The sequence below is a fragment of the Mandrillus leucophaeus genome, unplaced genomic scaffold, assembly GCF_000951045.1.
Source record: "Mandrillus leucophaeus isolate KB7577 unplaced genomic scaffold, Mleu.le_1.0 Scaffold1297, whole genome shotgun sequence".
Classification (NCBI taxonomy): domain Eukaryota; kingdom Metazoa; phylum Chordata; class Mammalia; order Primates; family Cercopithecidae; genus Mandrillus; species Mandrillus leucophaeus.
This window is the reverse complement of record NW_012101251.1, coordinates 641,512-667,398: the sequence shown is the minus strand read 5'-3', so window position 1 is coordinate 667,398 and position 25,887 is coordinate 641,512. Positions and strand designations below refer to the sequence as shown.

Sequence of the window (25,887 nt, the reverse complement as noted above, 5' to 3'; positions counted from 1 at the left end):
TAAGGTCCCTTCCCCAGCCCAGGGACCCACCTGTCTCCATATGGGTGAAAAGTAGCCATTTGGGCCCAGAGACAGGCATTCCTAGGGGAGAAAGGCACCAAAGAGACAGATTTTACAGATTTATTTTTAAAAAACAAAAACAAAGGTTAAAAAAGTCCTTCATTTCCAACCCTGCCTGGGGGTGTGGGTGGGGAATAGAATAAGCTCAGAAAGGTGCCTACCTCCTTCCTGCAAAGGACACGGCAGGTCAGAGGCAGGCCCTCGCCCTTCCTGCCCTGCCTCCTTCTCAGGTAGCTCAAATTGCTGCTAGGAAGTTTTATGGGCAAAGAAGTGTGGGAGTGGGAGGCCAAGAGCTGCCTTCCTCACATCAACAGAAACTCCAGCTGTTCTCTCCCCTTAGAAGTTCTCCGGGCCCCACCACTGGGACTCCCAGGGTGGGCGGGCAGGCAGGCAGGCAGGCCAGGTGGCTCAGCCCTCTGAGCTATGTTGCTCAGACCACCGCAGCTTTCTTAATGCTCTTTGTGAACCAGGAGGGCAGTCAGCGGAACTTCACAGTGCGGGGAGGGGTGTCTGGAAAGGAAACTCTGAAGCGCCATCTCTTTCTGACCTTGCCTCTGCACTGAGGCTGCCCTTCTTGGCTATTCCCCATCCTGAGGCTGAGTGGAGTCCAGGACAAAGCACTAAGTGGCTGTTTGCTACAAAACACCTGGAGATGCCAGAGAGTAGCCCTTGGCCTATCTGTCAGTCCAGGCTCCCACACAGTCACACAGTCATACACACAGCGTTAAGGCGTCTGTGCCAGCAGGCACGGCCCGGCTGGGCCCAGCTTCTCTCTCTCCACCTGCAGAGGGTGTAGCGGGGAGAACCCTGGCTGCTGCAGAAACAGGCTGAAGGGGGAGAAGCTGACAACGGAAGAGTTAACCAGGCCTGGAGAAAGAAGTGGGAGGAAGGAAGGCAAGGGCTTTCTAGGCCTCCATCCAGGCCTGCTGGCTGCCCTTGAAGTAACCCAACTCAGGTTGGGGAGCCCTGACCATATACCCCCTGGAAAATGGGGGACAGAAAGAGGGGAAGAGAGCGGGGCTAGAGTATTGGGACTTTGGAGGAAGCCAGTGCTATCAATATTTACAAGCATAAAGCCCCATCTTCTGTGCCACCTACCTCTCTGCCCCTCCCACAGAAATGAAAGGCCCCTGAGAGCCATGGAGGAGGTGCCCAGACCTCCTCACCAGCTACGCCCCTAGGGAGAGCCCCTGCCCTCCAACTGGCCCCATTTCTGGGCCCCTCAGGAATGTCTGTCTGGCTCTGCTCAGTTGGGAGGAGGCGCCCTGGGCCAGCATCCTGGCTGCCGCCGGCCCTAGGAGTCCTTGAGCATGCTGATGCGGGCGTAGATCTTCAGGGCAGGCCCCAGCTTGATGTTCATGGCGCTCATCAGGTGGTCCTCCTTGAGCAGCAGCAGGGCTTGCCCGTCAATTTCCTGGGCACGGAATTCCTCTGCTATCTCCTGGCAGCCTGAGGGGGTACCACCAAAGACAGTGTCAATCCAAGCTGCCAGTGTTCACCTCTGGCAGCCACTGCCTAGTTATCTAGATCTAGTTATCTGCATCCATTATCTCCTTTAGTCCTCATAACCACACCTTGAGGAAGGCACTGCTGTTTTTATTTTGCAGCTTGAGAGAGGCTGGGCAACTCACCCACAGCAGCCACGATCTGGGCCTCCTCCTATGTGCCCGTGTTCAGACCCCTGCTCTGTGAACTGGGCGGACCCATGTCCACTAAGGTGCTGAGGAAGTGACAGCATGTGATTTCTGAGGCTAGATCATAAAGGGCACAGCAGTTCTTACCTCACTCTTCTGTCTGGTTTACTGCAGAGTAAGCTAGCTACCAGTAAGCCACCCCAGCAACCCTCTGGAGAGGCACGCATGGAGAGCAGCCAAGGCCCTGGTGGTCCTCAGCCACCTCGCCGTGTGAGTGAACCATGCTGGAAGTCGGTTTTCTGGCTCCAGACCTCAGACACTGCAGCCCTGTATGGCATCTTCCCTGAGACCTCATATGACCTCAAACTCATACACTGGGTTTGTGGAAGGGAGCAGATAACCTCTCTCTTTAGTTTCCAGGTCTTCAGACTAAGATAAACTGGACACCAGGAGCCTAATACTGGGACTGCCCAGCTGAGCCACTCAATTCCTGACCCACAGGGCCACTGAGATGACAAGTGATTGCTGCTTAAAGCCACTGAGTTCTGGAGTAATTTACACCACGGCAATAGGTAACAAATGCAGATTCTGGTACCTGGAAAAGGAGTGCTGCCATAAAACAGCTCTATAGATGTGGGTGTGGCCTTGGAACTGGCCACAGGCAGGAGCCGGAAGGACTTTGTGGAAAGCGTGAGTGTCTAAGGTGCTTTGAGAGACTGTATGTAGAAGTCTCATGGCCTTTGGGGAAGCTGCTGGGAGGCCTAAAGGAAAGTGAGGAAACTCTTAGTGGAGATTAGAAGAAACAGGGTCTCTATTATGAAATAAAAGAACATTTTGTAAAAATGTGGTTGGTGGCAGAAATGTAAGTTGAATGTACCTCCTGAAGTGGGTGGTCTAGCTAAGGAGATTTTCAGACAGAATATGGAAGGTATTGCTTGGCTTCTTACTGCTGCTCACAGTAAAACAGGAGAGAGAGAAGGTAAAAACAAACAAAACTGTTCAACAGAAAGGAACCAGGATCTGCCGGTTTAAAAATGCCCAGCCTCTCCAGATGGCACATGACGCTAAAATTAAGAAATGGTTTCTAGGCAAAGATCAAATTCGGGGCACAGTCAAGAAAACATGGTCTACAGATTAAACTTAGGATGTGACTTAAATCTTTTTGTTAAAGACTTCAGAAAGATCTAAAATGATGCCTCAAAATGCTATTCAATCCAAAGGCTCTCTATGGATTTTCTAGGCACGCCTCACAGATCCTCTTTTCAACAGCACGGTTTCTAAGAATGTGAAGGGCACTGTCCGTGCTGCCCCTCAGCTTCAGAAGAATCCCAATGCAGACAACAGCTTATCCTTGAAGATAATTCTGGGTGTGTTTTTTGTCTAATGGAATGGACCCCAATAAGATTCCCAGAAAACTGACAATCATTTTAAGACATACTGAATTACTGGCCAGGTGCGGTGGCTCACGCCTATAATCCCAGCACTTTGGGAGGCCGAGGCAGGCGGATCATGAGGTCAGGAGCTCGAGACCATTCTGGCAAACACGGTGAAACCCTGTCTCTACTAAAAATAGAAAAAAATTAGCCGGGCGTGGTGGTGGGCGCCTGTAGTCCTAGCTACTCAGGAGGCTGAGGCGGGAGAATGGCGTGAACCCGGGAGGCAGAGCTTGCAGTGAGCCGAGATGGTGCCACTGCACTCCAGCCTGGGCGACAGAGTAAGATTCTGTCTCAAAACAAACAAAAAAGAAATACTGAATTACTGATTTTAAGAGTCAAAGGTAGGCCGGGTGCAGTGGCTCACGCCTGTAATCCCAGCACTTTAGTAGGCTGAGGTAGGTGGATCGCCTGAGGTAAGGAGTTTGAGACCAGCCTGGCCAACATGGTGAAACCCCATGTCTACTAAAAATACAAAAATTAGCTGTGCGTGGTGGTGCGTGCCTGTAATCCCAGCCACTCGAGAGGCTGAGGCACAAGAATTGCTTGAACCCAGGAGGCGGAGGTTGCAGTGAGCCGAGCTTGCGCCATTGCACTCTAGCCTGGGTGACAGAGCAAGACTCCGTCTCAAAAAAAAAAAAGAGTCAAAGGTAATATAACAAAAGCAGGAAGCAGGCTGAGAAAATGACTACACTGAAAATACAGGTTACTTTTCACAGAAAAGGAAGGAGAACTCAGAGGGCTGAGCCAAGAGAGAAATCACTCCCAGGCTTTGAGTCCCAATTGAGGAAATGCCACCATAAACCCTAGCGGATTTCGGAACTGGAATGGATCAGCGACTCTTGTACACTCCCTCTTTCTTCCCTTTTTGGATGGGCATGTCTGTAATGGTTATCCTATGTTTGTCCCACTGTGCGTTGGCTTTGTGGAAGTAAGCAGATAGCCTCTCTCTGTAGTTCTCAGATCTTCAGACTGAGAGGACCTATACTTGAAGAACTGGACCCCAGGAGCCTCATTTATGCCTGGACCTAGGTTCAATGATGAGAGCCTGGACTTCAAACTGATGCTGCCATGGGACCAAACTGTTGGGGATTTGGTGGGGTGAGGGTATTCTGCATGAGGAAGGAACACAAATTTCTGGGGGCCATGGTGAACTACATGGCCTGTCTCTGAATGGCGCCCAATAATCCCTGCTTTCCAGTTCATGCCCTTGTGAGTCTTCTCACACAATGAATAAGACTGACCTGTGTGACCAATAAGATATTGTGAAAAGAAATTTAAAAATATATATATTGTGAAAATGCCAGTACATGGCTTCGGAGGCTAGATCATAAAGGGCACAGTGGCTTCTACCTTGCTCTCTTGGATCCCTACCTGTGGGGAAAACCCACTGCCATGCATATCATGAGAACACTCGAGCAGCCCTCTGGAGAGGCCCATGTAGACAGGAACCAAGGCCTCTTGCCAACAGCCAGCCCGTAGGGCAAATCACGTGAGTGAGGCACCTTGGAAGAGATCCCACAGCTCTTCAGTATTTACATGACCTCAGCCTTGGCTGATATCTTAATTGCAACCTCATAAGAGACCTGAGGCAGAACTGCCCAGGAAGCCACTTCTGAATTCCTTACCCACAGCAACTGTGTAATAAAAATTTTGGGGATGAGGAGATAACATACTAGGTTAAGTGACAGAGCCAGAATTTGAACCCAGTTCTGTGTGACTCAGAAGTCTGTGCTCTTACCACACTGCAGTCTCTGAGAAAGAGGCTTGTGGTTGCCATGAATACCTGACCTGGTTGGTGTATGAGTGAGAGTGGCAGAAAAACAGTCATGCATCCAGGCCCCACTGAAGGCATTTGTGAATGATGTAAGGCTTGCCTCTTACAGCTGGCTCCTAGATCCTGGGCCTCACCACCATGCAGGGCTCCACCATGCAGGCCTCTGTGCCATGTCTGGCCATGCCATAGACTTCCCTATCTTCATGCCTCTGCATGTGCGCCCTCCTGCAGTCTTTCCATCCAACAAAGGCATACTTGTCTACTGTCATTTAGTTTACATTTTCTTAATTAAATTTTTTTTTTTTTTTGGTAGAGACATGTCTTACCATGTTGCCCAGGCTGGTCTTGAACTCCTGACCTCAAGCAATCCTCCCACCTCAGCCTCCCAAAGTGCTGGGACTATAGATGTGAGCTACCACGTCTGGTTATTTTCTTAATTTTGATGTTCTTGACACATATCCTACACTCTACCTGGTTCCCGTCCTAATCTCTCCCAGGAGAGAGACAGAGTTAATTATATTATCATGTCTGTATTTCACACAGACCACTTCCCATGCCAGAAAATATACAGAATTACAGCTATGGGATATTTATAGTTTGCATTCTATGCTGAATATAAGCAAGCTCTTATAGGCAGGGAGCTCATCTCACTCATCTCTGCACCCCAGTTCCTGAACCTGAGTCATTAACTGAACTACCTAATCCTCCTGGTGGTGGGAGGGTCTCATTTTCTCTTTCCTTGCTATTCCAGGGAGACATGGAATTTCCAAGGGTCTTACCTGGCAGAGAGCGGATGAATTCGTAGACGTCTTCTACGTTCCACTTGGTGGGCTCACTTGGTAGGAAGTGGTGTCCCATGCCCACCAGGTCCCGCATGTGCATGTCCGGGAGCTCCAGGTCCCGCTGGCCTTGTCGCCGGCGGGAAGTAGATGAGCTAGCTGAGATGGGTGACAAGGGTTCCTCATAGCTTGAGTTATCTGAGCAACGGCTGGAGTCTTCCTGGCTGTGTGTTAGCTGCAAAGCAGCAGTAACCGAAAGGGGCACAGTGCCTGTTGGCTGGGAGCAGAGAGTTTTCTTCAGGATGGGGGAACAAACCATCTCTAGCAGCAGTGATGGACAAAGGAGGTATTTCTCCTTTTTCTGCTTGGCCTACTACACTTCTGAGTTCCCAGATCTAACAGCATCTTCCATGCTGCCCTGTCTCCTACCCTAGGCAGGAGTTAGTCCCTCTCAGTACTGTAGTGTGTACCACACAGCACTGCAATTATCTTTTCTAGACATGGGTTTTAAAGCAGGGCTCTGTGAGTTCTAGGAGGTGATCATAGAGCCACTTGAAATGGCATGTAAAATTTCTTCTGTAGGTACATTTTGGACCATAGCTTTGGACCATTTTTAAGGAGGTTTAAGACAAAAACAACAGGCAAAATTATAGATAAGGTTATGAAACATCACACCATGCTGTGGAGTTCCTTTAGGGCGAGACTGTGTCCTTAGAGCCTGGTGCCTAACAGAGTTTCTGGCATACAGCCGGTGCTAAAAAATGTTTAACAACCCACGTTCCTGGTACGGATCTTCAAGAACTCTGTGCCCTCATGTTTGGGGAGGCAAAAAGGTGGCAAAACAAAGGGTGGAGGCTGCCTTCTCACCCAGCCCTCCACGTAAGGCAGGAGGTTACCTGAGCAGCCCAGGGGAGACCCCATTTCCGTGGCCCCAGAAGCCAAGGACGGAGGCAAACTGGAAGGTGGGGGTGATGTTGGGGCAAGGCCAAGGAAGGTGCAGGGAACCCTGTAAGCACCGTGGGTCTAAATGAAGGGACCTACTGGGGTGCAGAAGGCTCAACTGGACAGGTCTCCAAGGAATGAGAGCACAGCAGAGTGCGCTGAAGTCAGCAGCTGGAGGGGACTGTGGTGTCGAGGGCCATGAAAGGGAACTGTGGGGACTGCGGGGATGGAGCTTCAGGCTCTGCCGACCTCTTACCTGCTTCTTGGTATCCTTAGTAAGTGGTGGCAGACTGGCTTTGCTGGCCCGACGGCGGTTGTGGGTCGCAGCTCCTGCCTTCTGCAGCTTGCTCCGGTCTGAGTGGAAAAGTCCCACCCGTTTGGTGCATCCCACGTTGTACCTTCAGGGACAGGAGAACAGGGGATGTCAGAGCAGTTGTCATGCTTATGGGCCGTAGGCACGATGAGCACAGCCAAGCTGTCTGACAAATCTGAGTCCATCTATTGGTTCAGATCCTAACTCCATCACCAACTACTAGCTGTGTGACTTTGGATTTAAGTCACTTAAGCCCTGATCCTCCGTTTCCTTATCTGGAGTTGGGGGTAATACCACTCACTCTCTAGGACTGGTTTTACAACATGAGATAATGTCTGTAAAATGTTTGAGATGACACCTGGACTTGGACCAGGGTGAGAGCTCACACCTCACTTATTCCACTATAAATGTTATCCTGTGCCAGGAAACTACCGTCCACTGTCCTGCTGGGGAGTGGCCTGGCTGCCCCGACAACCTGAGGGGATGAGGGCTGAAGATAGCTGAACTCTGGCTTGGCATGCAGAGCACCTCTGCCTGGGACCTAGAGATTTCTTCTCTTCTGGGATTTCAGGGCTTCAAGGTCAGCTGCTGCTTCCATTGTGGTACAAAGACCACATAGGGCTTTAGAACTGGACAAGCCTAAATCCCCAAGCCCATGGCTTATTAGCTATGTCATTTGAGGCACTACTACTCCTTTGTGCTTTGGCTTCATAACCTGTATAAAGGGACAATAGTAATACCTGGCTTGGGAGGTATTTTGAAAATGAGATAATCGTATCAATTGACTGGCACAGTGACTAGCACACAGCAGGTTCTTGGGAAATGACAGTGGTTTTTATGATGACCATTAGTGCTCTATGCTGGGTGAGAGCTCACCAAGGGAACGCTGTAGCTGTGGTTCTGGGCAAGGCTTACCCTAACAAGGCAGGGGCTGTCAAGGCTAGGAAAGGCGAATGGATGCCAGTGGGGCCCAGCACTGCGGCTTTTCCTTGGACTCCCTGCTGCTCTCTCCCACCTGCTCTTAGGGGTTCTGGCTTCTCATGCTTGTTGAATTAGGGATGCCATCCTGCTTCCAGGTGGGTCGAGGAACTACGAAACCGGAGAAACCACCCCTATAGGCCTCCTGGGGTAGACTATTAATGGCAGGAGGTGGGACATAAAGTGCAGTCCTGAGGAAATAGAGGGGGCTGGGGCCACTCACCTCTTCGCACAAGCCATGGAACAGAAGCGCTTGGAACGCTTGAACTTATAGGCAAAGTCCACCCGGCCACAGAGCTCACACTTGAGTTTGAGGGGAGCACCCTCCTCTTTGGATTCTGCAAAGTATAGAAATGGGTAGGGTGGAGAATGAGAAATTCCTGCAGGACTGTGGCCAGCCCCACCGCGGGGCGTCCTGCCTGGTCCTCCTGCTCCCACAGCTGTGACATGCAGCAGCAATCTGGCGTGGAAAATGCCAGTGGTTCTCACCCCTGGAATGTACTCAAGGGTGTCTGGGGATGCCCCTTGTATACTTGACATTTTTTCTTCCAAGTGCTCTGAGTCTGAGGCAAAACACAGGTGGGGAAGAATCAGCATCAAATGACTGTGGAAGAAAGCAGGAACCCCCAGGAAATACTCTGGATGCTGTCACAGCTGCTCCGCTGGCATCACCCCACCTTGATCTATGCAGCTGGCTGCCGTGGCCCCAGTCTCAAGGTAGGGACGAAGGGCAGGACTTGCCTGGGGCAGCTCCTACAATCACGCCTAAAACTTGCCAATGATTCACACAGGAAAAGCCATTTTTGGAATCCTGTGGTTGGCCGGAGGGGGACTGGGGGAGCAGAGGACACATGGTTCCCCTGATTTCCCCTATCCCTGTTCTTGAGGGAAGGAGGCCGAGGAGGTGCTGGGGGAAATGTTTACAGACTTGCTGACTCAGGGTTCCTCTGAGGACACCAAGAGAGGAAGTGTGGGAGGCCTGCCTTTCCAGCCACATTCGGAGGCCGAGAGATTCAGGGTCTGAGATGCCCACCTTGCAGATAGGGCTCCTCCATCTCCGAGTCTGTGGTGGTGGTGTGATCCTGCTGTGGAAGTTTCTCAGGCAGGAACCCCTGTGCATACTTCTTCTTGAGATTCCCCACCAGCAGGGACGAGCGTCCCACCTAGAGGACAGGTGACACGGAGGCCGTGAGGGTCAGGTGGGAGAGGCTTCCTTGCTATCCATCCTCATTACAATTACATGTATAAAGTATCGTGCCAGCCCTCCTCAAACCTTCCCCCATGTCATCATCCAAGTGTGCCGGGCTCAAGGCCCTATTTTGCTAGTTGGCTCACGAGGTAAGATGCTAATGGGCAAAGTAAAGGGATGGCTTCTGTCCAGGACCAATAGATGGCTCAGGAGATAGGAAAATATCTATTCCCATAAGAGTCTAAGGCTGAGATCAGGTTTCCCACAGTGCCAGATCAAGCACCAAGACCCAGTGCCCACACATCTCCAGGCAAGGACAGAGTGGAGTCTGTGTGAGACTGTACATATGCAAGAGAGAGACTCAGTACCCGTTTTCTGATTTTTTACTGTTCTCCACCTTACCCCAATGCCTGACCCAAGCCAGAGGTACAGGCAGCCACAGAGGACAGCAGGAAAACACAGACCCTGGGCCATAGAGCCAATGACCTCTCAGTTGTCAGAACCCCAGAGCAGCTTATTTACGTGTTTGGATCTCGTTTTGTGGCCTTTGTTTAGGCAGCCTGGTAGCCAGTCACGTGGCACTGACTCTAGGGCGATGCTGGGGGTGGTATGCGATCTGCCTCCACCCCATGAGATCAGGTGGTTTCTAGTGTTACTCTAGGAGGCCCAGTCTAACAGGGAAGAGACGTGACAGAGCTAGAGCCACTTCTAGCTCACGTGTTCCAGGCGGACTTCTTTGCCACTGGCCTTGGACAACCTCCAGTGGGAAAGAAGATAAGAAGCTGTGTGTCTTTTGGCATTTTACAGGAGCAGTTCACCCATCTCAGTTAATGAAGCTCTGCATCTTCTGGGGACTAATCAAACCACTCATGGAACCAAAGAATGAAGAAAAGGCAGATGGTATCCCAGAAAGGTGTCTCTCCAACAGCCAGATACTTTTCATCTAAACAGAGGCTGGTGTGCCCCTGGCTCTGGGCTCCTCCACACCCACAGGCCAGCACCACTGTCTCCAGTCCACAATGCACAGAAGCAGCTCTGGGTGCTTTGGTCTAATAACCCATCTTCGTGGCTCTTGGATATTTCCTGTTAGTCTTAGGCTTCCATTGTGACCTTTCTGACTGCCCCTCAATCTCAACTCCCCTTTCAAGGCTCTGTCCCCAGAAAACAAGCTTCAGGTTGTGACCCTGTTCCCTCACATTCATTTCTGATATACGTATCTTGAGAATTCTGTTCTGTGCAGTTCCTTTTGTTCCTAACTGACCGAAGTTTTGCCATTCAGAGGTTTTGGCATTCAAAACTCAATGAAATCTAATTTCCCAAAGCCCATCACCTCTCACCAAATATCCCACAGTGAAGTCTGTTTTAACCAAGGGTTCACACATCATCAGGCAGGGATACACCTGAGTTTGTGTGTGGAAACTTCTAACCAAGGATCTTGCCAATCATTCCTGATCACTGACTCGCCCCTTCTGGACCTTGGAAAGATAATCCTAGAAAGAAATGGCTCTGTATTCTTTTGGGGAGGAAGTTAGCAAGGAAAGAGCAAATCGTTCACATTTTCAGAAATTTTACATGGAAATGTAAAAATATTCTAAGACACATCCAAAATATACTTAAAAAAAAAAAGGGGAAAAGAAGTAGTCCGTACCGGGAAAGGCTCCGCCCCCTCCTGGATCACAAACCCTTCGATAACATGCGTCAGGATTTGGGGTTTCACAATGGCCTGTGGTGGTTTATTCTCACCATTCTGGGGGGCAGTGCCGGCGATGCTGGAGGCAGAGTTTCCGTTCCCTGAGGTCATGCCGGGGCTGCTGAGGTCGGTCAGTGCATGAACAATGCCCTGCCCTGTCTCTGCATGAGAGAGAGTAGGAAAACAGAGCAGGGGAGATCAGAACCAGAGTCCATGCCCAGGGAGGGACAGCAAGGACTCAGACTGCGCCTGGCTTTTTCCGTGGGGCCAAGCGACAATGCAAACCAAGCAGTCCACTCCCCTCAGTGACCCATTTAAAAGTGGCACAGTTTCAATGGACACATCAAGTACGAGTATAGTCAGTTCTACAACAACGCATGCAGCTAATCAGCTAGCAGCGTTCCTTAATTTCCCAACCGTGCTATGAACAGTTAACCTGGTTAAACAGATGGGAATTCTGTCTTTCAGGAGTTAAGACCTTGGTCGATACTGATTTGAACAAATAAGGTTAATACTCAGTTTGAGGGAGAAAAGTATTCAAGGTGACATCTAAAACAAGGACAAGAAGCTGAGCTAGGTATAGGGCTTTCAGTGTGATAAAGAGAGGTTAAATGAAGCTTCTATGAGGTTCCTTAGAGGAGTGATTTTAAGAACCCTGTGAAATGTCAAAACATGGAACCCCAGAAATTGATGCCAAGGGAATGTGGGGGCTGAACCCCAAGTAAACACTATCATGTAGATTTGACTATTCAGACTGGTTATCTGGGGTCAGTGCATTGAAATATGCAGAGATTTCATTTCTCTGCTAAGAAGGCTGCTAGGCAGAGCTGAGATTTTCTCTGCTGTTTCTGCTGAGTTAGGTGCTCTCAAAATCAGGCCTCAGCTCCTTATCTGATCTGATCCTCACCAAATCATAGACCCTCTGTCTCTCTGTGGACAACCCTTCCTAATTCGCCTTCCCCTAAAAGACCTAACAGAGTGCTCCAGAAAGTGAGATTAGGTGCCTATACACAACCACACCCCAGTGGACTTCCTCTCTTCCACTTCAAACAGCATCTCTCATGAGCTGTCCCATTGTCTTAGACGTGCAAGACTTCATCTCCTCACTTCTGTAACTCTCTCCCGCCCCCTTCCCAGGGCTGTTCTCTACCACCACCAACTGCCCCGTGAGCTGAGGTTGCCTTTAACCTGGAACTTCCTAAAAAAGAAAAAAAAGAAAGAAAAAGCCATTTCTTTATTGCAACAAGTCCATTAATATAAAGCATAGCCCAGTGGGGTATGAGTGATATATACTTTAAAAATGATTTCAGCACACTTATTAAGTATCTTTGCATAAAACTTTATGAAGATGCTCATATTTCATGTTAAATGTCCATAATACCACCACAGAATAGGAATTGCTTGTGCTTAATTACACAGTATGGAAAAGTGAAAACAGATACATTTTAGAAAAGTGGTTTAGGGTCAGGCACGGTGATTCACACCTGTAATCTCAGCACTTTGGGAGGCTGAGGCGGGTGGATCATGAGGTCAAGAGTTCAAGACCAGCCTGGCCAATATGGTGAAACCCCGTCTCTACTAAAAATACAAAAATTAGCCTGGCATGGTGGTGCGTGCCTGTAATCCCAGCTACTCGGGAGGCTCAGGCAGGAGGACTGCTTGAACTCAGGAGGCTACAGTGAGCTGAGAGCGCGCCCACTGCCCTCCAGCCTGGGCGACAGAGCAAGACTCCATCTTGCGGCGGGGGGGAGAAAAGAAAAGGTGGTTTATAACTGGTTCACAATGGGTCTTGGTCCACTCAGGCTCATTTTTTTTTTCTTTTTTTGGGATGGATTCTCACTCTGTCACCCAGGCTGGAGTGCAGTGGCGTGACCTATGCTCCCTGCAACCTCTGCCTCCTGGGTTCAAGCGATTCTCCTGCCTCAGCCTCCCGAGTAGCTGGGATTACAGGCACGCACCAACATACCTGGCTAATTTTTGTATTCTTAGTAGAGACGGGGTTTCACCATGTTGGCCAGGCTGGTCTCGAACTCCTGAGGTGGGTGATCCACCTGCCTCGGCCTCCCAAAGTGCTGGGATTACAAGCACGAGCCACCGCACCCAGCCTCAAGCCCATGTTCTTACTGGTGGTTCTAATGCTAACTAAACCAGGATAAACCTTTAATGAACAAGGGTTGACTATGACACGTCTTTAGTACTCAGTCCTCCATAATTCAGCTATATAATAAACTTCAGAGCTGAGCAGGGGCCATCTAAGAGAAAGGACCAATGAATTTTTTTTTGTTTGTTTGAGACACAGTTATACCAGTAAGTTAGAAAATTTCCATTAAGTGCCTATATTCACTTGAAAGGTTTTTAAACAGCTTTGGCTTTTCTGTAGAGATGGAAACATTTCCTTTCTTTTGGAATTTGTCTTTCCAATTGCAAAGGTGTCTGAGAACTTGAGAGCTTGTCTGGAGGTTCTAGCAGGGGAACGCAGCTACTCGTATGCCCTTGACTGAGGGACAGCCCTCCTCTATAGGATGGTCGTCCTCTGACCCAGAACACTGGTTCAGGAGGGACGTACATGGAGCAGTGAGGGAGGAAGGGGACACCTAGCCAGCCAGATCAGCGGAATTAACTCTGCCAATCAACAGGGTGACAGGTGTCGCAGCCAGATGGCCCCTCACATCCGTGTTTGAGAACTTAGAAAAAACCCCTTTCCCTCACAATCTATGAATAACTAGGAGGAATGAGTTGATGATTCAATCAAATTAAGTTTCTGTGCTTTTAAATTTTAAATATTTAAGTGTGCCTTTACATGATTACATTTTCCCTGCTTTTATGTTTTGCATATGCTAAGAAACATCTATTTTATTTAAAATGAATTACTAACACAGAAAGATTACTATGAAGGCTAAAATTTTATTTTTTAGATGATGGCTATTTCCTTCCAATTACAGCCTGGTAAAATATTCCCTGATGAGTCTAATGAACTGCAGATTATACAATTACAGGATTGGAAGTCTGGTTCGATCTCTTACCAGTGCTTGAATATTTTCTATAATATGCCCACCCAATGATTTTCTGGCATTTATTTGAATACCTCCAGTGACAAACTCACTACTCTGGAAGCAGTTTGTTCCCACCTTGGATGGCTCATTAATGATTCCTTATATAATAAGCCCAAAATCTGTCTTTCTATTAATCTCGGCCCAATTATCCTCATTCTGTTCCTTAAACTCACAGAAAACAAGACCAATCAGATTTGTCTAACAGGCAGAGACATGGGCTTAGACCTGGCTTAGAGACTGGTCTCTATCACTGAGTAAATTACGGGCAAGTCATTGTCCCTCTCTAAGCCTTGGCTCCATTAGCTGTGAAACAAGGATCCTACGCCTACCTCAGAGTGCTGCTGTGAGGACTAATGAGCCAGTGAAAGGCAGTGCTAGCTTACGAGGAAATGCTTGGGAATGCTCCTGGTGTCATGAAGGTCGTCACTCATGACCACAGTCTTATCTTCTCTCCTCCAGGCCAAATCCCTTCTGTTCTTTCAGGTATTTCTTACATAAAAAGGTTACAAATTCATCATCCTAGGCCCTCTCTGCCTACATCTTTTAATATCAGGTACCTAGTCAATACTAAGCATCATCTGTCAGGTGTAGTCATGTAAGAGATCTGGTTAGTAAGATTTTTGGTTTTCTGTGTTTGCTTTAAAGACAGTCACGCCTGACTGACAGCATAGGTAGAAAGTAATTGGTAATGTCCTTGTTTCAGTTTCATGAATTACTCCATGGAATTAATCCATTCTCCTCTGAATTCTGGGATCACTCCCACCTCCTGCCTCTTGCACTGATATTCATCAGAAAACAGCCCCTCAGACCTTGTCTTTTATGGGATCCCTCTATCCTTGCTTGAGTTCCCTGCCCGTGTCCCCCCTCCTATGTCAGATCTATGCCTATTAATGTTCACTGCGAGACAGAAGATCACTCTTGAGGTTAGATTCTGTCCTCATGCCAGATACATTCGTGAACAGATATGGTCACTAGCTCAAAGGCTACAGAGCCAGTGCTTAACTCTGGGAAGCAAAACTTTTTGGAATTTGAGGCTGTTTTTTTAAAAAAAAGATCTTGTTAAGAGAGAGAACACACTAAAAAACTCTTGCACCACATTAGAAACTATCACTCCCCATTGTAACCCAGGGCAGATCAAAGGAGACAGAATCCAAGGGACAGATGGGAGAGTGTTTTATGAATATACAAAGGTTCACAGCTATTTCGCTTTGCAGTCATCTTGTAGGCCAATAGCTCCTCATCTGCTTTAGTAACAAAGGAGTTTGGGCTATTCCTGGAATGACCAAACACAATCTCGCCCCCTGCCAAGCTCAGCACACTGAGATTAATTTAATCTGCTTTCTGCTCTCCCAGACTGCTTTGCGGCTTTTGGGGGAAAGCAGCTTAACAGGGAAACTTGCAGAAACCTGCCCTGCTGGCCCTGAGGCCAGATAAAAGAGACAAAGAAATACTCTGAATTTGGTTCCTTACTCAATTCCCTTGACCAGTTCAGAGGCTGTAAGTGCTGCCGGGGATTCCCACAGGTCTCAAATGCCTGTATACAGTCAGGCACCTGAAACCGAAAGGTGGAGGCAGGATAAGGCGGGTGGGAGAGGCTGGGGGAGGGGAGTAAAGCCAGGCTTCAGTGGGGGGAAGGAGGAGTTAGAATCTTGGCCTTTAGTTGACGCTGACCACAAAGGGCCAAGTATTCCGGTCAGAATGGACAGAGCAGCATGTTCCACAGAGTCTTGCCTAACATATGTGTCAACTTCTAGGCTGTTTCTCATTCCTGGTCTCATTCACAGGCTCTGGTAGAAACAGCCCTTACAGGGGTGGGATAAAACAGGAATGACCACTCAGTTCCTGTTTGTGAAATTATCTGCTTTGGGATTGGTCACGTCTCCTAAGCAAAGCAGACTTCTCTAGGCAGGGGGCTACCACTCACTCAGTCACCTCGAGATCTTCAGGGGCTAACCCCGTGTCCAAAATATGATAGGTGCTTAATGATCCTTAAACTGGAATGTGTGGTGTCCATGATCTCAGTCTTCATTGTCTACATAAAGAGTACAGGGCTGCCTAGTGCCAAGATAAGCAATTTGGCACTAGCTGAGATTTACAAATTGCTTTCTGAAGCTATGATGTTTTGAGAGCAGCTAGGCTGGTGGGACCTGCCTACCAGAGCGGCATTTCTAGGTACCTGATTATGAAGAATAAGAGCTATTTTTTTGGCCCATGTCTTCCTGTGACAGTGGGGATTTCCTCAGCAGAAGAGAGGTATAGGCAGACCTCTGAATTCCCTGTCCCCTTTGAAACATTTTTGCCAGACCCAGGCACTTGCCAAGGCAGGATGACCTCTAGAGGCAGAGGCAGGGAGGCTCCTAGGACCAGTGGGTTGATGTCCAGAGCAGATGGGCTCTCCAGCCTGCTAAGAACAGACGTCAGGCTAACTGCCAGTTAGGCACAACTGGGCCACTTCAGAGCCAGTTCTGATGTTCGATTGAGTATCCCTTATCCAAAATGCCTGGGACTAGAAGTGTTTTTAATTTTGGATTTTTTCAGGTTTTAGAATATTTGCATTATACTTACTGGTTGAGCATCCCAAATCCAAAAATCTGAAATGCTCCAATGAGCCTTTCCTTTGAGTATCATGTAGGTGCTCAAAAAGTTTGGGATTTTGGAGCATTTTGAATCTGGGATGCTCAATCTGTACTAACACTTGCAACGGGTATTTCAGATGGCCTAGCACTCATTCTATCTGACCCTAAAATAGCCTGAAGACTTGGCTTCAAAGGCAATGGAGACCAAACAGAACTTCTCCTTCTACCCCCTCAGCTTGGTCAATGGCTGATTTCCACCTTATCATGAGAAGGGAGTATGTATTTTAACTTAAAAGACTTCTATTTACTGTTTGGCTGCAGTAGGAGTATGACAGAGCTCATGAAGTGAATAAAGAATTTAAAGAAGCAGAGTAGATGATAACATGGATCATCTTCTTCCAACAAATTCTGTTCAACAAAGGGCAAAACGAGGTCACCTACAGAACACAGAGCACACCCTCCAAGCCCCCAGCACTGAAGTCATGCTCACTGTGCTGTGTTCAGCAGGCCCAGCCATGTGGCCAGGGTAGAGACTGAAGGGTTCCCAAGGAACCATTTGCTCTAGAAACCGCCTCAGGGGAGCACTGCAGAGTGATGCCCAGTTAAACCATATCCAGGAGACAGCAGCAAACACAGCATACACCTGGTCCAAGCAACAGGCCGTACTGCAGTGCAGTAAGCTGAGGACACAGTGCCCAGCCCTCATGGAAAGATCTGGGGCCACGCTTTACAATTTCTTTGGTTATATGTGGGCCCCCAAAGAAATTAATGCCACTCTGAAAGTGAGGAAGGTAAGAGATTTCACAAGCACCAGTTTGTTGACACCTAACTCCGGGGGCTGGGTAAGTGAAGGGTAGAAAAGTGACTGAGAGGGAGCTGGGGGGAGGAGAGGGGAGGGAGGGGAACAGGCGGGCTGAGCTCTATCTGGGACCCTGACAGAGTCCATCAATTAGAGGTTCATTTGGTTAACAATTTCTTTAAAATGCAAGTATACATCTTACAGTCATTCACACTTTACTGTGAATTACCTGACTCAGATAAACAGATTGCTTTCCTCCCAATTTAGGGACGGGGTCGGGGAGGGGGTGGGTAGTGACGGTTTTGGATCACAGGACACTAGATCCCAGAGGATTAAAGTTAGAAGGGCCCTGAGTTTAACATCTTAAATGTCCTAGATGAAGCAGAGGTGAGGTGATTTACCCAAGGTCACAAAAGGCAGGCAGTGGCAGAACCCATACTAGAACCCAGTGCTTTAGATGTTTCCGGGTGGGCCACACAGGTGGAGGGAGAGCTGCGCTGATTAGCCATGGATAGCACCAGGGCACTTGGGAAAAGAGGATAGGACATGTAAACTGTATTCTGGGACCTTCTGAGGCAGAGGTCAGATATCACGTGTGGGCTGGAGCATTTGGGTTCGGAAGCACAGGGTGATCTAGATGAGTGATTCCCAAATTGGGATTCCTGGAGGACTAAGCAGGATCCTTGAATCTAGTTAATCAGGACGCACAAGCTGGATTCAGTATTTCAAGAAGCCGAAAAGGAAACAGCACATATACATACCTTCCGGAGGGCAAAACACGCTATTATTTAATACCATGTTACCATGTTTCCCAAATTCTAAAATGCGATCAGTGTTAAGATGACCCATTTCCCCCACAAGGAATTTACACATTGATTATGTGTGCGTCTCAAGTACAGATTGTAAAAGTGTACATTTTAGAATAAAACGAGCAAATGCCATTTATTTGGAAAACAGTATCTTATAAAACATGCACAAAATGAGCTCTTAGTGGTGGGAAAATTATAGACCCTTCCCACCTGGGGTCCTCTGAAAAGCAGAAGGCAGGGGGAACGTCCAATGTCTACAGCCGTTTCAAATCTGCTAAGGACAGAGCTGTCAGAGGGCAAGGACTCCTTGCCTTGACACAGCAGGCTGTGGCTCCCTCACACGGACACCACCACTGCCCTGCCCCTCACACCTCCTCTGAAGAACCTCTCCCACAGAAGGGAAGACACAGCAGTGACAGGAGGACCCCATGGGGCTCTTTGCTGAGAAAAGTGGTGAGCTTTTCAGTTTGAGGATGACTGAGATCCATACCTGGGTTCCTTGCAGGGGGCTGGCCAGCAGGATGAAGGAGAGGCCGAGCCAGGGGACCCTCTAGCCCTGCCCTCAGCGTCACTGCAAAATGCCCTTGCTGGGTCTGGGTTGAAAGGCTTGGAGAGCTTATTGGATTTTAAGCATCTGGGTTGACCAACTCCAGTTAAGGCATCTAGCAGGGAGGGGGCTCCTCCCTTGCTGGCAGCCATTACCATACAGCTGACTTTCATGCTGTCTCTCAGGACACAGGCAAAGAGAACGGCCCTTCTGACTCACCCACAATCCCCAGCTAAAGTGTACATAAGCTGAATTGTAAACAGCTGAATGTGCTCCAAGCTGCCACCCCCAGCTACGCAGGAAGGAATCAATGGAGCGAACAGCCACCCTCCCCCCACCCCATGCAGTTCAGGACAACGGGAGCAGTGGGGGATTTCCAAACAGCTGCTTGAACGCTTCCCAGCCCACAGGCTGAGGACTGCAAGAGGGGCCTGAGCTCAAACTCAGCAGCCGCACCTGCAGGACCAGAGTGACTTCCACCAGGTCAACACACCACGGAATAATAGCTGGCCCTGGCTGCAGGGAGTCAGGGAGGAGTTTTCAAAGAGTTCTACTTAACCCTGGTGATGGAGGCCATTCCACTGGTATCCAATGCCAGGGTCGAGGGCTCCCAGATAGTCTCACATCATAGTGCTCCGGCCCATGCTATCATTTCAAAATGCAAAATGTCTAGAACCAATGGGAGAGGTTCCACAGTACACACCAAGATCAGGGGAGATAAAAGGAAGAACGGCAGAGTAGTAAGAGCATGGGCTCTGGGGACCAGACCTGGACTCATATTCTGGTCCATCTGTGGTTATCTGTGTGACTTCAAGCACTCACTGCCTGTTCTGAGTCTTGGTTTCTCCATCTGTAACCACAAGGCTCATACTACCTATCTGTCTGGGAGGTTTCAGTAAATATTATATATGTAAAATGCCTGGCACTGAATACACGCAGAAGCTGTGCTACATGGCAGTTAAGACTGTGGGATTAGAAAGACTCTAGGTGGCCAGGTGCGGTGGCTCACACCTGTAATCCCAGCACTTTGGGAGGCTGAGGGGGTGGATCATGATGTCAAGAGATCGAGACCATCCTGGTCTCGACAGAGCGAAACTCTGTCTCAAAAAAAAAAAAAAAAAAGAAAGAAAGATTCTAGGCTTAAATCCTATTCTGTAATGCCGGGTAAGTTACTCTAGGCCCGTTTCCTCATCTATAAAACGGGGTACTTATCTGTCTTACATACAGCTGTGGAGTGAGGATGAAATAACGTAATGCCAATATAACACACTGGACTAGGCTGAGCTTGGACACAGTGCCAACGTCACTGAGACCTGTGAGAAGATTAGGAAATCATCCTAATCTCACTCTACACTGAGTCTGGTCTCTTACAGCCCCAGAGCAGGGCTAATCTTTCTGTGGCCCAAACTGAGGTATCTGAGATTTGTGTTCCTCAGATGCCTTGGTCTATGCCGGGAGTCCTGTGCTTGCTCTCTTGAGGTCAGGCTTCAGGAAGAAATATTACCTGCACTGTGACTGCAACGTAACAGAAATGCTTCTGCCCTAAAGGGCAAAGCAAAGTCTCAAGTCACCTTCAATGGCTAGTAATCTAAAGGACAAGAAGACAAGCACCAGATTCTCTTTCTATGCAGTTTTTTCATAAAGGGGGTTTGAAGCAGACAGTGCAGAAGAACCCTAGAAACCAGAAAAAAGTTAACTTTGAGACAAATAAAAGGAAGCACTGCTTTACCTAGAAAATACTAAATTTATGTAACTTGTAATGCCAGATGATTTAGCCTATGAAAAGAAATTAGTTTAAAAGGCTAAAAATAAACCCAGTTTAAAGATAAACTCATGGAAGATGGATTTCTACCAGTTTACAAAATAAATCTAGAAATGTTTAGTAAACTCTCCAGTTATTTTCAGGTTGATAACAGGGAAAGGCAGCCATGTTCCCCAATATGATGACTATTTTTTTTGGTTCTCAACTGCAGGATCACTAATATTGTTAGATAAATGTCGGGGGAGGCTGCAGGAGGGAACACTAAGCCTCAGTTGTCCTGTCTATATTATGGACTACATGCTCCATACCTTGCAAATCAGTCCTACTGATCATTTCTGCTTATGGAAACATTACTCCTTTCCTCCTTATAACCCTTGTCTAAGCTTCCAGTCACCCTATTTTGCCACCAGTCAACTGACAGAACAGATTAATACTGATTACTGGAGGCCTCAAAATGTGGATTTAATCAAATTTTTTAATTTTTTATTTTTGAGATGGGGTCTTGCTGTGTCACCCAGGCTGGAGTGCAGTGGCATGATCACGGCTCACTGAAACCTTGACTGCCCAGACTTAAGCGATCCTCCCACCTCGGCCTCCTGAGCAACTAAGACCACAGGTGTGTGCCACTCTGCCCAGCTAATTTTTTTTTTTTTTTAAATTATCTGTAGAGGCGAGGTCTTGGTATATTGCTCAGGCTGGTCTCAAATTCCTGCACTCAAGTGATCCTCCTGCCTCGGCCTCCCAGGCATGAGCCACCGTGCGTGGTCCCAATTTTTTTTTTTTTAAAAAGTAGTTGCTTCGTATTAGTTTTGTTTTAATTTAAAGTATCATTTGCTTTGATTGTTCAAAAATGTCTTAATATAGCTGTGTGGCTTTAGGCCACATATGGATGGTTTCAAATATGCTAAAGATACCAGTAACTAGGGATAATTATATAGTATTTGAGACATAACAGCCATGCAACTAGAGTTTTAAAAATAACTCAAGCAGTCACGAACTTTCATTTTCTTGCCAACAGTTCCAATATTCAGTATCAGGCCTGGTCCTCCTAATCTACTGGAGAAGAGTTGGTTATCGCATGGCATCTAACAGTCATCTCTTCTTAATACAAATAATAAATTTCACTGCTAAGAAGACAATCATCTGGAAAAAAAAAACCAGACATTTGCTTATGTTTCAAAGAAAGTCATAATAGCAAACTGGGACTCTCTTCAACATCTGGATTCATCTCAGAGCACTGGCAATCTGCGCTTAACAGCAGTCATGTCTTTACCAGATGTAGAAAGAATGTTCTCTTCTTTAGGACTTACCTAAATATCATTTGGAAATTGGAAGAATAGGAAAACATATCCTTCTTCACTAACTATAAAAATAATTTGGAAGAAGAAAAAAAAAAAAACCTTTAAGTTTTTTTTTTTTTTTTTTTGAGACGGAGTCTCGCTCTGTTGCCCAAGCTGGAGTGCAGTGGCGCGATCCTGGCTCACTGCAAGCTCCGCCTCCTGGGTTCACGCCATTCTCCTGCCTCAGCCTCCCGAGTAGCTGGAACTACAGGCGCCCGCCACTGCGCCCGGCTCATTTTTTGTATTTTTAGTAGAGACGAGGTTTCACCATGGTCTCGATCTCCTGACCTTGTGATCCGCCCGCCTCGGCCTCCCAAAGTGCTGGGATTACAGGTGTGAGCCACCGCGCCCGGCCCAAAAACCTTTAAGTTTTCTATGCTGGTCTACATGTTCTTACAATGAATCTCAGAGCAACAGTTTATGACTTAAATTATATGCTGTGTTCCTTAGTATACTTATTTCTTCAAAAACTAGTAATTCTAAATTGTATAATTCTTGACTATTATAAAATAGCCCATTTCTTGACCATGTCAATTATATTGGACTTTTGTTACTGATGGGGAAAAATCCAGAATTTGTGATAATTATGTTTTGGATATGCAAATGGTTGATTATTTTCCTAACAATTCCCAAAATATCCACATCATAAAGCAGAATTAAAGATGGTTTGCCTCCGAATATCTTTAGAAATATCAAATCAGTGTTCTGATGTGGCTAGTAATTCAGATGAAAAATTTTAAATAAGTCAGTGCTTCAAATGAAGCCGGCCTCTGAGTTGTGAATAAGTAGTTATCTTAAATAGGCAACTTTTTTTTAAAAAAAACAGAAAACATACTCAAAAAGGGTTTTAAGTGGTGACTCATAGTGTAAACCATGCCCTAAAAACATTTAAAGCAAATCTATGTGTTCAGACTCCCATCTTGAGGGGTAGTTTAGTTTTGGGTTCCATGAAACAAGGTGTTAAATTCCCAAAGGGAGAGCCATTTCTGTCATCAGTCCCCATCGGAGTAGACTGCATAACGCAGTCAGTTCTCACCCTGCTTTCCCACAGGGATGGGGACTGTGGGGAGGTGGGGAGGGTGGGCAGGCTCAGAGGGAGACCTCACTCCAGAACAGCCTCCTGAGGGGTACACAAAAGCCTCTCTCTACAACCACTTTTGTGAGATTCCTCCTGACCACAGAAAATCATCATCACCATCATCATCATCATCATCATCATCATCAGCATCATCTTTCAGGAGCAAAATGGTACAAAACAAAGGGAATAAAAGAGAAATTATCAATTATGAAGACTTCTCATTCTCATTTCCCTACTCTTATCTCCAGTATGTGTCTTTTCAGAAGAGAATCTTTCTATGGCTGGAACTAAATCTGTCTGGAGATTAAATATTGAACAGCTGGGAGAAGTTTAATATAAATTTAGATTGACTCAAGAAAAGGGAAAAACTCTTGGTAAATACCGTGCTAATGATGAGCAGCATTACAGGAACTGGAGCCACCAACCTAAACCCTAGGTTTTTTAAACTTTATTTTGGCTTGCTGATCCATGCTGGATGAAAGTGAGGAGGTGGGGGAACTTTGGTAAATGGTTACTGAACGCCTGCCTGAGGTCCACAGTCTAAGGGAGGACAGAGACTTAGGGGAAGAGTCTAAGGCAGTCAGGTCATCCCCTTTACACATTCACAACAGAGAAAAGTAGACAAAAAACACCTAGAAGCACACCAGTAGGGGTTCCTAATTCTGAGACAATAATCGTGTTCTGTGTTTTTCCTTATATAAGAAAACGTAGGGAGAGGGCAGCCTATGTAAGAGCATGCAAGGCCAGACGTAAAAGAGTTCAATTGTGTAAGATTGTCCATCTACTTACTCCTCTTAACACGCCCTCTCCCCCTGAAAGATCAGAACCAAGGTATCCAAAGTATCTGAGACAGGAAATGAGTAACACAGGAAAAAGGATGTGGTCTGAAAAAGAGTGGATTCTGGGGCTGAGCCAGAGCAAGTAACAGCCACAGGGTCATAGCTGAGGGAAGGGCTTGGTGGCAGGAAGAGAAATCTCAGGGTCAGTCAGCTTAGACTAGAAAGTCCATGACAGAGGAGATATGTCTGGGGAAGCAGCAGAGCACCTTCCTAAGAGGCTCTTCTTCCCTGAAGGAGGCAGAGAATGCAGAAACAATGGCTGATGAGACCCACAGCCAGGAGAATGATGACTGTGACAGAAGGAAAGGGGCTGGAGGTCCCTCTTTACTCAGAGGGAAGAGTAAATAATATATATGGAGTGAGCTTGACAAAGGTAAATTAAAAATTAACCCAGGACCTGGGAGAGAGTGGAAAGGGCCAGGAGGTGGGGACATGACGAAACACCAACATTCATTAAGCACCTATGTGCCACATGTCAGTAAAGAACAGTTTGGGGGAAATAAGAAGGGGGTGAAAACAGGAGAGAAAACATAGTTGGACAACTGAGAAACTGACTCAAGTACAACAGAAAAGTGGACTAAGAAACTACTCCCTTTCTCAAGATTAAGGCTGGAGGAAAAAGATGTCTGTTCTTCCCTGTGTGCATGGACGAGCCTGGAAACAGATCTTGGGTGGGCTGAGAGGCAGAGCTCATGTGATGAAGAGTGCCTGGAAAGAGCAGGTGCCAAAAGAGCACCACTCCCCATCTGCCCGACCTTCTGCGAAACAAGCCCGCCCTTGTGAGTGAGCCAAGCCAGAGGCCCCAGTTCCCGCCTTGCAGGGGCTGGAACTTGGGTGCAGAAATCACCAGTGAAAAACAGTTTCTCAGCTGGTTAGAAAGTGTGAGTACTCCCAAATGTAAATCCAGATGTTGGGAGCTATTTGTTAAAATCACTTTGATATTCCCCAGTGCCTAGGGCAGTACTTTACCTTAAATGGGAGCCAAATAAAAGTATGTTAAGTCTAACTGAATGAAACCAGAACTACTTAGCTGTGCTGGTCATCTTCAGGTTCAAGACAGCCTCTTGCCCCGATAACCAACACAGTCAGGTACTTTATTTCTGTTCTAAAGTCAAAACGATGCGAAGCCCTACATCCCTTGTGACCTAAACCTAAACCCTCATCATTAGGGTCTGCCACAGGTCTGTTGCCCTGTACCAGAATAATAGATGGGCGGATGGGGGAGGTGGGAAGAAATACAAGAGCAAGAAGGAATTTCCTTGCCTCATTAGCCTGTAATGTTCATGCTGACCTAGAAATCCTGGCAGTTCCAACATTTAGGTTGACTCAGGCGGGGAAGAAAAATCCCAGGTGAATGATAATTGGATTACCCAGTTATGCTCCAGAGCCAAATGGCTGGAAAAGGCTAGGTCAGTAGGCTCTGGTACAAAGTGACATTATTTTTTAAACCAAAAATGGAGATACTCGGGCTAATAGACAATGGGATGGAATAGTTTAAATTTGGGCTGTCCTAGAAAAATCAGGGACATATGATGGATTTAGGTCGGCAGCTTATTTTGCAAAGGATCCTCTGGGCCCAATATGCTAATGGAGAGGGGATTAACGATCAAACATGAGAGATACCCGAGGGGAAGACTGTCATTGATTTGTAAGGCAAGAAAAAGATGAGAAGAGTGTGTTCCATACACAGCACATGAAGGTACACATCGCAGGTATGGAGTAGGAAGGAAAGGAAAGTTGATCAGAACCGAAACTATGTGGGTGAGATCAGTTCAGGTTATGGAAGACGGGGGGCGGTGGGCCAGTGGGGGTGCGCTGTAGCAGGGCACTGACTGGGGCCCAGGGCTTAGGAGTTCAGATGGTAGCTTCGTCACTGGTTTGCAACCTGACCTTGGGCCAATTATTTCCCTGTCTGTGGACTTCAGTTTAAATAGAGAATCTCACAAATCCCGATTTTAATGTAAAGAAGCAACAAATATAGTCTACCTTCATTTGGCAGAAGGAGGAGAGAAAACGCTCTTCTAAAAATGGAAGACAGACACAGAACAGCTTGTCCCTTTCTATCCAATTAAAAACCTCGTGAGACTGAACTAGATTAAAAACAAAACTCTCCAGCGAAGCCGCAGGCGCCTTCAAGATAGGGAGTCCACCACCAATAAAGTAATGCAGATGCCAGCAGTCTTGCCCCCAACGCACCGTCCGTCCCCGGGAAGTCGCAGCGGCGGGGAGGCCGGTCCTAGGTCGGGGCTGGGGTGGGGTGTGTGGGGCCTAGGGACGCGGAAGCTGCGG

The 25,887-nt window shown here is 47.4% G+C and overlaps 1 protein-coding gene across 2 annotated transcripts in view; it reads right to left on the bottom strand.

Moving 5' to 3' along the window:
- Positions 1-105: 105 nt before the first annotated feature.
- PHC2 (polyhomeotic homolog 2 (Drosophila)) overlaps positions 106-25,887 on the bottom strand; it is a 111,559-nt gene continuing 85,777 nt past the window's right edge. For both annotated transcript variants that reach the window (XM_011972537.1, XM_011972536.1), the window contains exons 10-15: positions 10,754-10,956; positions 8,950-9,079; positions 8,140-8,254; positions 6,882-7,023; positions 5,684-5,960; positions 106-1,509 (exon numbers count right to left, since the gene is read on the bottom strand). In XM_011972537.1, coding sequence (XP_011827927.1) covers positions 1,355-1,509; positions 5,684-5,960; positions 6,882-7,023; positions 8,140-8,254; positions 8,950-9,079; positions 10,754-10,956 — 1,022 coding nt within the window. In that variant the 3' untranslated portion in view covers positions 106-1,354. The remainder of the gene's footprint in view (positions 1,510-5,683; positions 5,961-6,881; positions 7,024-8,139; positions 8,255-8,949; positions 9,080-10,753; positions 10,957-25,887) is intronic.